This window comes from Vigna umbellata, chromosome 8 (assembly GCF_029865625.1).
Source record: "Vigna umbellata cultivar VRB3 chromosome 8, Vumbellata_1.0, whole genome shotgun sequence".
Classification (NCBI taxonomy): Eukaryota; Viridiplantae; Streptophyta; class Magnoliopsida; order Fabales; family Fabaceae; genus Vigna; species Vigna umbellata.
In genome coordinates, this window is record NC_142172.1 from 34,266,510 (window position 1) to 34,282,844 (window position 16,335).

Consider the following 16,335-nt stretch of genomic DNA (forward strand, 5'->3'; position numbering starts at 1 on the left):
AAATCTATAAATATAGATTAAAGAGATAAATAATCATATTTAATACCTATTAAACATCTAAAACTGTTGAATTTTTATGGATTTTGACATCATACATCTTCTACATATATTCTTTGAGCGGGGTTAGACAAAAGACGCAAAAAACAATAAAAGAAAGACTGTATCTGAAGGCTTTAGATCTAATAGTGTTTAATTACCCTAACTCCGAAATAATATCTAATTTTATAAACAAGTTTTTGAATTAAAATAATTAAGTTATTCTTAAGTAAAAAAATGAAATTAATCAGTATATTAATTATTTTATAAATAAATTAATCACATATATATTTTTAGAATTATTTTAAAATATTTTATAATTACATATAATTATACAAACAGTTTTTATACTGAATTTGAATCGTGATAAAAAGAAAATGAAAGAGTAGGTATTATTTTATAAATGTTAATAGATTAAAGTGAATAATTATAGAAAAATATTATTATTGAGAGGTTTAAAAAATAAAAAATAAAATGAGGCAGAGGAGAGGAAGGGAATGGAAAAGCGAGAGTAGATGATAGAAAATGAGATGAAGCAATGGAGCATACAGCGACAAGACAGGGGATGCATATGGTGTAAGGTTGCTGTTGGGGAGTGGGTCCCACACCCATGTCTGCAATCACACATCTCACACACTGCCACCACGCACCTCACATGTGCTTCTGCTCTCCCTTGTCTTATTCTCTCCGCTAACATCCACGCTACCAACAACACTACCACCACTGCACGTGCATCTCCTGCTCCTACTCTCTACACACTCTCAACTCAAACCTTTCATTCAATCTCTTAGTCAAAGTCAACGCCTACCGAGCAAGCCCACCCCACCCCACCCCACTCAACTACAAAAAATCTTTCGGCCCAAATTCATTCTTTTCTCAAATTTTTCCAATCCAAATCAGGTCAACACATTCTATTCTATTCCACTCTTCAAAAAATCACTCTAACAAATAACAACTCCATTTTATCTCATATAAATTATTCTCAACATTTTACTTAATCAATCAAGTAATTTCCCCCTCGATTCATATGTCATTATCTTATCAATAACTATCCTATCATGTTATCTTGTCACGTTATAACTTTTTTTTTCTTCTTTTACTAATATTACAATTCTAAAATATTATATATATATATATATATATATATATATATATATATATACTTTTATATGAAAAACCACTATATGGGCATCGTATAAAAAAGATTCACGTAAACCATGATAGTCAAAATAGAGAATGTGACTGTGATAGATCGTATCAAAGTCATCGAAGATGATCTATAAGAAGAGATAAAAGTGTTGATCATTAACCCTTAAAACTTAAAGAACTTATGTAATACACAAGTTTATCACCTGAGTTATCACGTCCGAACCTAGACAAAAAAAATATAATTGAGTTAATGTAGATAAAGAACTTTACCATTATGTTAACTACAAATACATTATTTAGGAAGTTTAGGTCATTTAAAAACTCTCGTTTGAAAATTTAATGACGTGATATAAAATTTAAAACTTTAGTTTATAAAAATAACACATATTTTTGTATTTTACAAGCATTTCTTTCTACTATTAACTAGATGAAAAAAACAATTAAGGTTCATGTAAAAAGTTTGTATTTAAATAAAAGTGACAAAAATATCTTAACATATTGAGACTAATAAAAAGTAAATTTAATATGCTAACAGTTATCTTAATAAATATGATTTGATGTAAGTAATAAGTTATGTTGGCACCTTTAACACAATTAAAAGATTTTGACTTTACCTAACCAGGCTTAACACTAAGAGGTATTAATTATTAAGCTTGTTCAACTAATCTATTTTACAACTAAGAGGTCGACAGTTAAAGATTGATCAAGATTTTCAATTTGGAAAATGATTTGTTATTTAAGATTGGGTATATATTTGTTATTATAGGTTATAATGGAACGTCATTTTAGCATAAAGCTCTACGAAGACCACTATATATTTTGAAAGAAACAATATTATTTCGTTGAAAAAAAATTAAAAGAATACAATAAGATGTATTTGTCATTTATTCTTAGTGTTCTTGTAAAAAAATATTTATTGGTGTCGAATTTCCACTTGTGAGCTTTTCAAAGAGACATATTTTGTGAAAATTCAATATCAAGAGATTATGAACAACCCTAAATGAGAGGATAAAATGTCACTTCCATATTAATATGTTCTCACTTGAATATTGACCTTTAATTTCAGTGTCATTTATCACGGGTGGACACACTTATCTAAAACTTTTGCTAGAAAAAAACTTTTGATATACAAATAATTTGTAAAAATATAAAAATCATCACCCATTTTATATTGTTGTTATTTGAACCTGTCACAACAAATATATACTCCAGTATAGCCTATTGAGTTCTTTTGATGAAAGATGTCAACAAAATTTAAGACATAGAATCATGAACAAGTCTACTTAACAAATTATAATATCATCTTCTACCATCAAATATTTTATGAGGAAGAATATTAAAAATATTATAATATAAAATATTAGATGTCAAAATAACGGCTAAAAGTTTTATAATATAACGATTAAATCTATTTACATATTTCTCCATATTTATGTACTACAATTTTATTTTAATTTTTATAAAAATAAATATTGTGAAACTTTAAATAATTACTCTAACCTATCAATCTATTAAAATGGAACCACATGCATCATTTATTTGTAATACGTGAAAAGTATCGATTGGTAAAAAAATTATAGTTCTTATTTTCTCATTGTATATTCTCTCCTTCTAATTAATTTTTACCCTCACTGATATCATTGGTTTACCCAAAATTAATATATTTTTCTTAAAGTAAAAATTAAGAATGATTATTGATCTATCCGATCCAAAAGGCAAAATTAAGATAGTGGCCCAATAAGATTTCTTATTACGGGACCGTCTAAATTTATATCTAGTTTGGATATTATCACACATTACTATTTGTCGCAACCGGAATCGCGACGGGACGACGATCCAAAAAGAAACGGGTTTCGAAAAGAGATTTTGGAGTCGCCACCATAGTTTATTATGGAAAACTACGGAAAAACCATAAAATGATAAAGCACGGTCCACGAAAACCAAAGATTGGGTTCGGGAGTCGGTTACGTGTAGGGAAGGTGTTAGCACCCTACAACGCCTGCCCTAAGGCAGTACCTTTAACTAAATGCGCGAATATGATGTGGTTTTCAAAATGTTTAACTATCCCCTAAAATAAAATAAAAATAAACAAAATATATTTTTTTAGTTTTTTGGGCCCGACAAGGATTGACCTTGCTCCTACGTATTCTCATTCAAAATGAGAAATCAGGGTTACGTAGTTCTAGCTGAAACTGTTTGTTTGTTTGAAAAAGCAAATGTTTTTTTTAATTTTTGGAGATTTTTATGTTTTTAATATTTTCGAGAAAAAGAAGATAATCAGTACTAGGCCGACGCGAACGGTCGCACGAGTACTCATTCCTTTAAAATGATATTTAAATACTTTTAATTAGTTATTTTGAAAAGAGAGATAACGATATTAAGCACTAGGCCGATGCGAACGATCACACGAGCACTCATACCGTTATCTACTTATTTAGGATGACTTGAGAGCATTGAGTGCTAGGCTGATGCGGACGATCGCACGAGCACTCATACCCTCGTTTAATATTACGTAAATAAGAGAGAAAGGCATTGAACACTAGGACGATGCGAGCGATCACACGAGTGTTCAACCTTTAAAACATATTTTTGTAATTTTTATTTAAGAAAAAGAAAAGGTTTTTAGCACAAAGACGACGCGAGCGATCACACGTGTGCTTAAACCTTTTCAAAATATTTTTATTTGATTTTTAACTTTTGTAAAAGAAGAGGAAAAGATTTTCAGCACAAGGCCTACGCGAGCGGTCGCACGTGTGCTTAAACCTTTTCAAAATATTTTTTATTTGATTTTTAATTTTTATAAAAGAAAAGGAAAAGATTTTCAGCACAAGGCCTACGCGAGCGGTCGCACGTGTGCTTAAACCTTTTCAAAATATTTTTTGTAAAATCTTTTTATTTAAACTATCAATATTGTATCATTAAATATATATATTTTAGGATAAGTAAATGTCTAAAACAAAATAAGAAAATAAAAGAAAATAAAATGAACAAACAAAAGAAAAGGAAGTGCCGAACGGACGCTGGGAAAGGATTCAGGACAACGAACGTTCGTTGGGGGAGAGGACGAACGTCCATTGGGGAACATAACGGACGGACGCTTAAAAATGTGAGCTAAATGACGAGCGTCCATTGGGCAGATGGTGAACGAACGCTAAAATACGAGCGTTCGCTGTGGAAGTGGCGAACGAGCGTCAGTAACGAGCGTTCGCTGTGGAAGTGGCGAACGAGCGCTAAGTAACGAGCGTTCGCTGTGGAAGTGGCGAACGAGCGCTAAGTAACGAGCGTTCGCTGTGGAAGTGGCGAACGAGCGCTAAGTAACGAGCGTTCGTTGTGGGGATGGCGAACGAGCGCTAAGTAACGAGCGTTCGTTGTGGAAGTGGCGAACGAACGTCAGTAACGAGCGTTCGTTGTGGGGATGGCGAACGAGCGCTAAGTAACGAGCGTTCGTTGTGGAAGTGGCGAACGAACGTCGGTAACGAGCGTTCGTTGTGGGGATGGCGAACGAGCGCTAAGTAACGAGCGTTCGTTGTGGAAGTGGCGAACGAGCGCTAAGTAACGAGCGTTCGCTGTGGAAATGGCGAACGAGCGCTAAGTAACGAGCGTTCGTTGTGGGGAGATGGCGAACGAGCGCTCATTGGTGAGAATGTTGAACGAACGGTCAAAAAGGCTAAGGATAACGAGCGTTCGCTCTTTTGGATAACGAGCGCTCGTTGGTGAGAATGTTGAACGAACGGTCAAAAAAACTAAGGATAACGAGCGTTCGCTCGTTTAGATGACGATCGCTCATTGGTGAGAAACGAACGCTCAAAAGGCTAAAAGATAACGAGCGTTCGCTCGTTTAGATAACGAGCGCTCGTTCATTTGGAACGTTGCACGAACGGTCAGAAAAAGGCTGAATGTTCCCGAACGTACGTTCATTTCTGGGCCTGGCCCAGTCCAATGCTTCTGACCTAGAATTTTCTAGGGGTTCAGGAGGTTCACCCTCATTCCCACTCATTCGCGCTGTTTTGCACCTTCTCCAGAGATTCAAGGTTTCTTGTTCAATCACCACAACTGATCACCACCTCTGCCATGGCCGACCACCGTCACCTCAAACAGAACGCGCCTTGGCTTCACCGGCGACCCCTTCGCACCACCAGAACCACCGTCAGCCAAAACACCATCGTCTCCACTCTTCTCTCTTCGAAAACCAGCAACTCTCAAGGAGGGTTTTTCTCCACCTTCCTCTCCGATCCACTCGTGTTATCATCACCCATCAACATCAACTTCACCATTGCTAAAACCTCTACGACGAACACGACCACTGTCACGATAATGTCCCTCCCCGTGCCTATACTCGTCTACCTCCTCAGCCACCTACACGGTCACCATCACCTACCAGGACGACCTTAGCGACGCCACTGCCACCACCACACAGCAGACTACTACTTCCAAACCACCAACCACGAAACAATCAGCTACCCTCTTCCTCTCATTCGATGATTTTCTCGAAGACCGAATGCCCCCCTGCAACACCATTTTTCCCTCTCTGCCTCCCCTAATTTTTAATGTTTACTGATGGGTTTAATGTTGGTTGAACCTCGTTAATTTGGTATTGGAAGAGATGAGTGTGTTGTGTGCATTTTAGCGTGAAGGGGATAGATGATTCTGATGATGGTGCATGGGCTGACGGGATAAGGGGTGAATGGAGCTTATGCAGTAAGCATATGTGATGAATCTGAATGTACAGGTGAACAAAAGACCTACCTGCTGTTATGGCTGCTGCTACTGCTAGCTGTGTAGCCGGCGACCTCTTCTCACTCTTCTCTTTCTCTGCCGGTGCCGGTGATGATTCTAGATGATGGTTTCGCGTGTGCACTCTCTCTCCTTTTTTCTCAATCCGATCCAACCAAATTCTGCTGCTCTAACAACCTGGTCTCCCCCCTTTTCTCTCTCCCAAAATCTTAGAAAAATATTCTCTTGACCACCTGGTCCCCCCTGCTGAGACACACCTCCACACGTGCCCTTTTCCACGTTTTCCATTTTTTTTCAATTTTATTATTATTATTTTTTATTATTTTCAGTTTTAATTTTATTTTTCAATTTTTTTTTATTAATTAATTTTTTTTTAATTAATTAATTCTATTAAAACAAATTGAAAATAAGAAATAAAATAGAAATTGAATTAAAAGCAAAGATCTAAAAATATAATAAAATAGAATAAAACCAAAAGGTAAAATAAAAGAAAAATAATAAAAGAAACACTAAAAACACAATTTTTACAAATCCGGACAAAATTGAGTGTTGACAGCTGCCCCTCTTTACTTAGATATTACTAAATAATATGAAAATTTAATCTTTTCGTATTATTTAAGTAAAGCTAAGTAAAGATAAAGACACTAATTTTGTCCGGGTTTCAATCATGAAAGAAAACGAACAAAATAATTCAAGTCACGATGCCAAATGACCAATGTCAAGTAAAGTATCAGTAACAAAAAACTAAAACCTGGATTTGACCATTGCCTCGCAGAGGGCCAAACTCGTAGAACATAAATTTAAATCTGACCATTGCCATGCAGAGGGTCGATAACAGAAAATTAAAACCTGGATTTGACCATTGCCTCGCAGAGGGCCAAACTCACAGAACAGAAATTTAAATCTGACCATTGCCATGCAGAGGGTCGATAACAGAAAATTAAAACCTGGATTTGACCATTGCCTCGCAGAGGGCCAAACTCACAGAACAGAAATTTAAATCTGACCATTGCCATGCAGAGGGTCGATAACAGAAAATTAAAACCTGGATTTGACCATTGCCTCGCAGAGGGCCAAACTCACAGAACAGAAATTTAAATCTGACCATTGCCATGCAGAGGGTCGATAACAGAAAATTAAAACCTGGATTTGACCATTGCCTCGCAGAGGGCCAAACTCACAGAACAGAAATTTAAATCCGACCATTGCCATGCAGAGGGTCGATAACAGAAAATTAAAACCTGGATTTGACCATTGCCTCGCAGAGGGCCAAACTCACAGAACAGAAATTTAAATCCGACCATTGCCATGCAGAGGGTCGATAACAGAAAATTAAAACCTTGATTTGTAGCTTTGAAAAGTTGATAAATGCCAAGTTAAACACGAAGATTTTGCAAACAATTCTCTTCGCTTACTCTGAGATGATGTTATGTCATGATGATGCATGAATGCATAGACACATGAGACTTTCATTTTGTTTTTTTTTCTTTTGTTCTCGCTTTTCATCATTTTTTTTTTTTTTTTTTTTTTTTTTTTTTTTGAAATTCCATGCTTGGAATCCATTGTTAATATTGTCATCAAACACAATGTACGTTCAAAACGCATTCCTAAAAAACAACGTTGATAGGTATAGAACCCTTTGACGAGCAGAAAGTGTAACCCTGAGTTAAAATTCTTTTTATCGCTTTTTGCAATCCAAATTAACTTGAACCCTGTAGAAAGTGGAAGAATGGTTATGAAAAGCAAATGAATAATGATTAACGCATGTGTGTCCCTCCTTTGGGGAAAAGTGCTATTAACATGTTGTGCTCCCATACTGCCCCAGTTTTGCACAATGGAAAAGTAAAAAGATTTGGGTATGAAGGATTCCCCCAAATTGGATGATCTTCGATTGACAGGGAGACGTTTTTTTTTTTTTTTTTTTTTTTTTTTTTTTTTTTTTTGAAAATAACACTGAATTATGTCGTTCACCACATCATTTTGTTTCAAAGTCAAATTCATGAGAAAGATTAGGACCAACAGTCCTCAGTCAGTGTGGACTTTTATGGGCTTGTACCGTGGCTAGAGGACAAAGGGTTTTGAAAGAAAGGATAATAAAGGCCCAAATAATTTGTTTGACGGTTAAAATCTTCAGACAAGAATCATTTGCAAGGTGTCCCGTCAACTGTCCTTAGGGATTTGAATTTCAAGCATATTTATTGTTGTTTTTCTTTCTTTCCCTTTGGATCATTCTTTTCGTTGCCCCTGTTGTGGTCTTTTATGATATTTCCCCTTTCATTCATTTTTTCTCAACTTTGGATGCTTGTGATGTACCCTTTCAAATTGACGTCGACATGCTAATGATTCTTGTCTAGGGTGATGAAAACAATTATGAATTTTGGCTCAAAAGGGGTGCAATTGGATGAACTACTTTTGACGATTGGATAACGAAAAACGGCCGCACGTCATTCCGAATCTTGTTTGTCTGACTTTCTCTTGAATTTAAACCTGAAACGAAACTATGTAGTGCCTGACACCTCAACTTTTTTTTTTTTTTTTTTTTTTTTTTTTTTTTTATATCTCCCTAATCAACGGATTATCGGTGATATGTAACATGATGAAAACTGCCCCAATATTAGGCATATGGCGAAATCTTTCGTCTTATGGGAAACGAAAAAATTAGGATTCAAATAATGTGAATGCAGATGCTTTATCAAGAAAAGAACACCGGTTACACCCAAAACCTTGAATCAGGGAAGTATTCACCAACGGTATTTTTCAAAACTGTTTTCGAAAATACTATGTCTTTGACAACTTTATTAACAACAAACTCAACATGTAACCCCTTTTTTTCGTTTTTCTTTTCCGACATCCTCCAGGACCGAGCTCGCCAACCTGATATACCTGTGATGCTTTTATCAACACGCGTTTACTTATTTTCATTTTCATTTTCACTTGACTACTTAACAGCTCAGCGTGACATGCAATATTTCAGATGGAATGCAAACAACCAAAATATGAATGAAATCACGTGAAATTTATTTATTGAATAAAACACAGAGTACAATAAGCGTTGAAGATAATATCAACATCCCTTTAATAGCCACCACTATCACGGAATCATCATGCGTAAAACTTTTTTACTGCATCAGAATTAACTGGCAATGGTAACTCCTCTCCGTCCATTCTCGTGAGAATTAGTGCCCCACCAGAAAATGCTTTCTTCACTACAAATGGCCCTTCATAATTTGGAGTCCATTTGCCTCTATGATCCTTTTGTATAGGTAGGATCTTCTTCAACACCAACTCACCTTCATGAAATTCTCTTGGATGTACCTTTTTGTCAAATGCCTTCTTCATTCTTCTTTGATACAATTGTCCATGGCATACTGCTGTTAGTCTCTTTTCATCAATGAGATTGAGCTGGTCGAAACGAGCTTGAACCCACTCCGCCTCTTCTAATTGGGTTTCCATTAAAACTCGTAAGGACGGAATTTCCACTTCAAACGGAAGTACTGCCTCCATTCCATATACCAGCGAGAAAGGCGTTGCCCCAGTCGATGTTCGTACCGAAGTGCGATAACCATGTAAAGCAAAAGGAAGCATTTCATGCCAATCCTTATACGTGACCACCATTTTCTGCACAATCTTCTTGATATTTTTGTTAGCCGCCTCTACTGCCCCATTCATCTTTGGACGATAAGGAGAAGCTCCGATGACATCTATTCCCCACATCGAAAAGGGCCATGGTGCAGACAACACGTTCAAGGTCGTGGGTGGAACATTGATATTACTTGCGTATACCTGGCATTTCTCACACTTTCTCACATGTGTACAGCAATCATTTTCCATAGTCAACCAAAAATACCCCGCTCTCAGTATCTTCCTGGCCATTGAGTGCCCATTCATGTGCGTGCCAAATGTGCCCTCGTGTACTTCTTTTAGTATCAGGTCGGCTTCTTTTGCATCTACGCATCTAAGGAGAACCATGTCATGATTCCTCTTATATAGAATATCCCCACTCAAAATGAAACTGCCAACCAACCTCCTTAGCGCCCTTTTGTCGTTTTCTGATGCCTTTTCTGGATATTCTCGGGTCTTAAGATAATGCTTGATATCAAAGTACCAAGGTTTACCATCTACCTCCTCTTCAATGAAATGACAATACGCTGGTTTCGCATGACTCTTCATTTCAATCATTGGCAATTCTGCATCTTGATCCACTTCAAACATCGATGACAAGGTAGCCAATGCGTCTGCTAATTGATTATCTTCTCTCGGTATATGATTAAACGTGATGGAATCGAAATACTCAATTAATCCCCTGATGTAAGCTTGGTATGGAATTAATTTAGTATCCCTAGTCTCCCATTCTCCCTTCAATTGATGGATGACCAAAGCTGAATCTCCATATACATCCAGAATTTTTGCTTTAGACTCTATAGCTGCTCGAATTCCCATGGCACAGGCTTCATATTCTGCGATATTATTCGTGCAATTAAAACACAACCTTGCCGTCATTGGAATGTATTGATTCTTAGGAGAGATAAGCACTGCCCCTATTCCATGCCCCATTACATTCGAAGCCCCATCGAATAATACCGTCCATGCTTTTTCATCTTTGTCATCTTCGTTCTCAGCAAATAAAGCCATGATATCTTCATCAGGAAATTCAGGTTGCATTGGCTGATAATCACTAATGGGTTGATGGGCTAAATATTCCGCTAAAGCGCTACCCTTGATAGATTTCTGAGTAACATATACAATGTCGTACTCTGACAATAACATCTGCCATCGAGCTATCCTTCCAGTGAGAGCAGGCTTTTCAAAAATATACTTGATAGGATCCATTTTAGATATCAACCAAGTGGAGTGGCTCAACATGTATTGCCTTAGACGATGAGTAGCCCACGCCAGTGCACAACAAGTTCGCTCTAACGACGAATATCGTTGTTCGCAATCTGTGAATCTCTTGCTCAAGTAATATATAGCATGCTCTCTTTTCCCATCTTCATCATGCTGACCCAATACACAACCCATTGAATTATCCAATACGGTCAAATACAAAATGAGCGGTCTTCCTGGCATAGGTGGACGCAATACAGGAGGGTCTTGCAGGTATTGTTTGACCTTTTCAAAAGCAACTTGACAATCTTCATTCCAGACTACGGCCTGATTTTTCCGTAGTAACTTGAACATTGGTTCACAAGTATCAGTTAATTGGGAGATGAACCTAGCAATGTAGTTCAATCTTCCCAAAAAACCTCGAACCTCCTTTTCTGTTCTGGGCGCAGGCATTTCCGTTATCGCTCTTACTTTGTCCGGATCAACTTCTATCCCTCTTTGACTGACAATAAAGCCCAACAATTTTCCAGACTTTACTCCAAACGTGCATTTGGCAGGATTTAATCTGAGTTTGTACTTTCTCAGTCTCTCAAATAATTTCCTTAAATTGAAAATATGCTCCTCTTCTGATTCAGACTTTGCAATCATGTCATCTACATAAACTTCAATTTCCTTATGCATCATATCATGAAAGAGTGTCACCATTGCCCTTTGGTATGTTGCTCCAGCATTCTTGAGTCCGAAAGACATAACCTTATAGCAGAATGTTCCCCATAACGTGATAAAGGTCGTTTTTTCCATATCTTCCGGTGCCATTTTAATTTGATTATATCCCGAGAATCCATCCATGAACGAAAACAACGAAAATTTGGCCGTATTATCAACCAGAGTATCGATGTGTGGTAACGGGAAATTATCTTTCGGACTTGCACGATTTAAATCACGATAGTCAACACACATTCGAACCTTCCCATCCTTCTTAGGCACTGGTACAACATTCGCTACCCATTGTGGGTATCTTGCCACGGCCAAAAATCCTGCGTCAAATTGCTTTTGGACTTCTTCTTTAATTTTTAGGGACATTTCCGGCTTCATTCTTCTCAATTTTTGCTTGACTGGAGGGCATTCTGGCTTGAGTGGGAGCTTATGTTGCACAATATCGGTATCCAGACCCGGCATGTCATTGTAAGACCACGCGAATACATCTTTAAACTCCTTCAATAAGGCACGCAATCTTTCCCTCACTTCCGTTTTCATACTAGTACCGATTTTCACCTCCTTTATCTCATCATTCTCCCCCAAGTTGAGTATTTCAATCTCCTCCTGATGGGGTTTTATCTCCTTAGATTCTTGTTCCACTAATCTCAACAGTTCTGGAGAGGGTTCCACATCATCTTCGAAATCATCTTCCGTATTATTGATAGGGTGCTGAAAATTAGGAACATTGATATCATTATTTTCAAAACAATCATTGTCACATCTGCATCATTTAAATTTATGAAAAAGTATAAATAAATAAGGTAAACAAAGAAAAATGCCAAATGATGATGAAATGCAACTTTATTATCACGCTGAGTGAAAAGTAAAAAAGAATCAATCCACAAAACTTCAGTTCTAAAGCCCCAATCGAAACTATGAGCTTAATTAAAACTATTACATTTTGTTCACATTAAGCATCACAGGTAAATCAAGTGTTTCCCAATTGTTGAGTTGAGTATCAGGGGAGCAAGCCCACACAAAGCTCAAACTTTGAGGCCCTTCTTCATCCTCCACAGCTGCTATTTGGTCAGCATTGATCCACCCAGCACTGCGGAAGCTTTCCTTGATGTCAACAATGTGAATTTTGCTCTCTTTGGGCCCTCGTCTTTCTGCACGGGCCAAACTGCGCTCTTTTCTTTCTTCAATCATCCTTTTCCGGTCTTCCTTAGTAGGTTTGTACCCCAAGCCATATCTGTTCTTGTTTTCAACGATTTCCAGAGGAAATGCTCGCCCCTGCCGATATTTGCCCAAACCTTCGCCATATACATAGCCCTCTTTTAGCATAATCTTGGCCATCATAATAGAAGCACATGATAGACGAGGATTTATTGGAAACGGTTCCACACAAGTATTTCCCACGATTTCCAACGATTGGAAGGCTGTTTCGAGAGCTTCTTCAGCCGCCTCGATGTAGCGCGTGGATGAGGGCCCACTCACAAGAAGATCTTCTTCTCCTGATACTATCACCAGCTTATCTCCCATCACATACTTCAACTTCTGGTGTAGTGTAGAAGGTACAACTCCAGCCGAATGGATCCATGGGCGTCCCAGCAGACAACTATAAGCTGGCAGAATATCCATAACTTGAAATGTTATTTGAAAGACACTCGGGCCAACTTGTATTGGCAATTCCACTTCTCCCATCACTTCTCGTTTGCTACCATCAAACGCCCTCACAATCATTGAACTAGGCCTCATATGCATTCCTTCGCAAGGTAGCTTTTCCAGAGTTGCTTTCGGCATGACGTTCAAAGAGGACCCATTATCCACTAAAACACGCGCAATAACATGATCCAGGCATTTCACAGAGACGTGAAGAGCCTTGTTATGCCCTCTTCCCTCAGCTGGTATCTCTTCATCCGTAAAAGTGAGATAATTATTAGCAACAATATTGCCAACAATACCCTCGAATTTATTCAACGAAATACCTTGCTCAACGTGGGCCTCACTGAGTATCTTCATTAGCAACTTTCTGTGTGATGCCGAATGCATGAGCAAGTCCAACAAGGATATACGAGCAGGCATACGGTTTAGCTGCTCCACCACCTTATACTCACTTTGTTGTATGAATTTTAAAAATTCACAAGCCTCCTCTTCAGAAACTTCTCTCCTCTCTTCATTGTCGGGGATCTCCTCTGTCTGTGCACCCTTCCCCTTTAAGAATTCTTTTGCTTTCACGGCCATCGTTGTTTCTTTATCATTAACTCTTTCTCGTGCCAACTCTGGGGATGTGAAAATTCGACCACTCCTAGTCATTCCACCTATCCCCGATATGTTTTTGACAGCCGGGTCAACGCTTTGTTCTTCGCTTGACGTATGCGTCCCATACCTCCATGGGACAGCTTTTTCGTTCTTGTAAGGAAAAGGAGCTGGTACATGGATAATAACGGGCGACCTTCCTTGAGTTGGTGGAATAGAAGTAGTCTTAGTGAAACGAATCACTAATGGTTCTGGTAAAATCATACCGGATTCATCACCAGTCTGTGCAAATACCTCTCCTTCCTCATTCTTGTAACATACCTGCATCAGACCACGATCTAGCAGGTCTTGCAAAATTTCTTCAAACTCCACACACTCCTCAATAGAGTGCTCCGTATCTGGGTGGAACACGCATGCCCTACCCTCATCATAATCACCCTTCAGGATACCCACTTTCAGCAATGCTTCCAAAATAAACCTCCTAGAGCTCTTGACTTCTTTCACATTTCTCACCAGCTCATGTTCTTTCACTTCGACAGCATTCGTCGAAGCACTTCCATGCCCAGATAAAGGATTGGATTCGACGCTAGGCTTATCCTCTTGGAACTTTAACCACCCAGAATCAATTAGAGTCTGCACTTTATGCTTGAAAGCCAGACACCTCTCAGTGGAATGACCAGCGGCCCCTCCATGATAACTACACTTTGCCTCTGCATCATAGCCTCTTGGGTACGGAGGTTGCAAAGGCTTCAGGGGACAAACGACCACCAGACCTTGTTTGATAAGATGAGGCAATAATTCCGTATAAGTGGTAGGAATTGGGGTAAAATTAACATAATTTCTCTCTTGGTTCCTTCTTGGATAAGTATTTGGACCCGCATTCACATTGGAACCTACGTTTGCCCCTTCTCTCCAATTATTCGTCGGAATGTATTGTGGTTGATAGTACCCTGGTTGTTGTTGAGGCCTAATTTGATGACCAAATGACGCGTTAGCTGCATGTGGATGTTGACCCCAGTATGGTCGATAATTATGAGTGGGAGCCTGACCTCTCCACACGGGGGTTGCAGATGTTGCATGCACATCTCCTTCTTTTCTTTTTCCTGAGTTGAAATTTGGTTTTTTAGAATTTGCAACCACCGACGAGCCATATGCAATCTTGCCATTTTTCAACCCGATCTCTATCCGCTCACCTATCACGATGATATCGGCAAAATTTGAAGATACATTTCCCACCATATGTTCATAAAATGGTGGTTGGAGTGTATTTACAAACATTGCCACCATTTCCCTATCATACAAAGGTGGCTCAACTTGTGCAGCCAATTCCCTCCACCGCTGAGCATACTCCTTAAAACTTTCGTTGTCTTTCTTCGACATGTTCTGCAGCTGTAAACGATCTGGCGCAACATGTGTATTGTATATGTACTGTTTCACGAATGCATCAGCCAAGTCCGCCCAACAACGAATTCGAGTAGGCTCCAAATGGGTATACCAGTTTAACGCCACTCCAGCCAAACTATCTTGAAAAACATGGATGAGCAGCTGCTCATCATAAGCATATGCAGCCATCTTTCTGCAAAACATGGTCAGATGGCTCTTTGGACATGTATTTCCCTTATACTTCTCAAAATCTGGTGCCTTGAACTTATGTGGTATTTTAACGCCAGGAACCAAACTCAATCTAGAAACATCCCCAAATCCATAACTCTCATACCCCTCCACAGCCCTCAATCTTGCCTCTAAGCTCTCCAGTTTATCCTTTGCCCCATCAACATTACTAGTTACCCCCTGAAACGAAGTATATGGTGCAGCCCTGGTAGAAAAACCCTCTCCGGCAATCACAGGTGGCACCGGGGTTACTCGTATTCCATCAGTCATGCTTGCATGCATCCCTTCATTTATCATAGGTGCAGACATTACAACAGGCCCCGGAGTACTGATTGGCGGTAGGTTAGCAGTAGTAGGGAAAGAGAATGACGTCTGCTCCCCTTCTGTGTATTCTCCCACAGGTGGGGTATAACCTGGGGGTAATCCATACATTGGGAACGAAACAGATTGGCTCCCAGCATTGAACATCGGAGGGTAATATTGAGCACTTCCCTCAACTTGCGCAGACGTCGCCCCTCCCGTAGTCTTCAGGGCCTCGAGAGCCGCCAAAATCTGGGCCATTTGATCCTTCAACTGGCTGACATCGGCCTTAATAGATTCGTGTGACTGCTCCCAATTCTCCATGACCTTCGAATTAGCTCTGGTCCTGTACGGATGTCTTGGAAAACTTGCCGTTGTTCTCTCACTTGTACTGTTCTTATTTTTTATTAAATTAAATTAGATAAGGATGAAAAATGCAGAAAGAAAACATGATGCATGCTAATGATAAGTGGAAATCACAGGATAACGATGACAATACTGATGGAAAATTAACACAAGCCGATACCAAACAAACATCCCTTATCTTTCATTTAAAGAAAATTTGATCCATTACATAGTCTAAGGAACAAAACGCATAATTCTGATGTACATCAATCCCGCGCCCGGGCAATGAAAGATTTCATCTCTCCCACCAACCATTTACAATGATTAATAAACAATTCTATTTCCACTGGTGAGTTACAAAAATGAGTGCTTGCTTCA

The 16,335-nt window shown here is 38.6% G+C and overlaps 1 protein-coding gene across 1 annotated transcript; it reads right to left on the reverse strand.

The window, feature by feature from the left end:
• Nucleotides 1–5,229: 5,229 nt before the first annotated feature.
• Nucleotides 5,230–15,621, reverse strand: LOC148194558 (uncharacterized). Its single transcript, XM_088097242.1, has 4 exons — nucleotides 14,785–15,621; nucleotides 12,481–14,307; nucleotides 9,886–12,174; nucleotides 5,230–5,421 (listed from the first exon to the last, which is right to left on the reverse strand). Exons 1-4 carry the CDS (start codon nucleotides 15,619–15,621, stop codon nucleotides 5,230–5,232), a joined length of 5,145 nt encoding a protein of 1,714 aa, XP_087953368.1.
• Nucleotides 15,622–16,335: the final 714 nt, after the last annotated feature.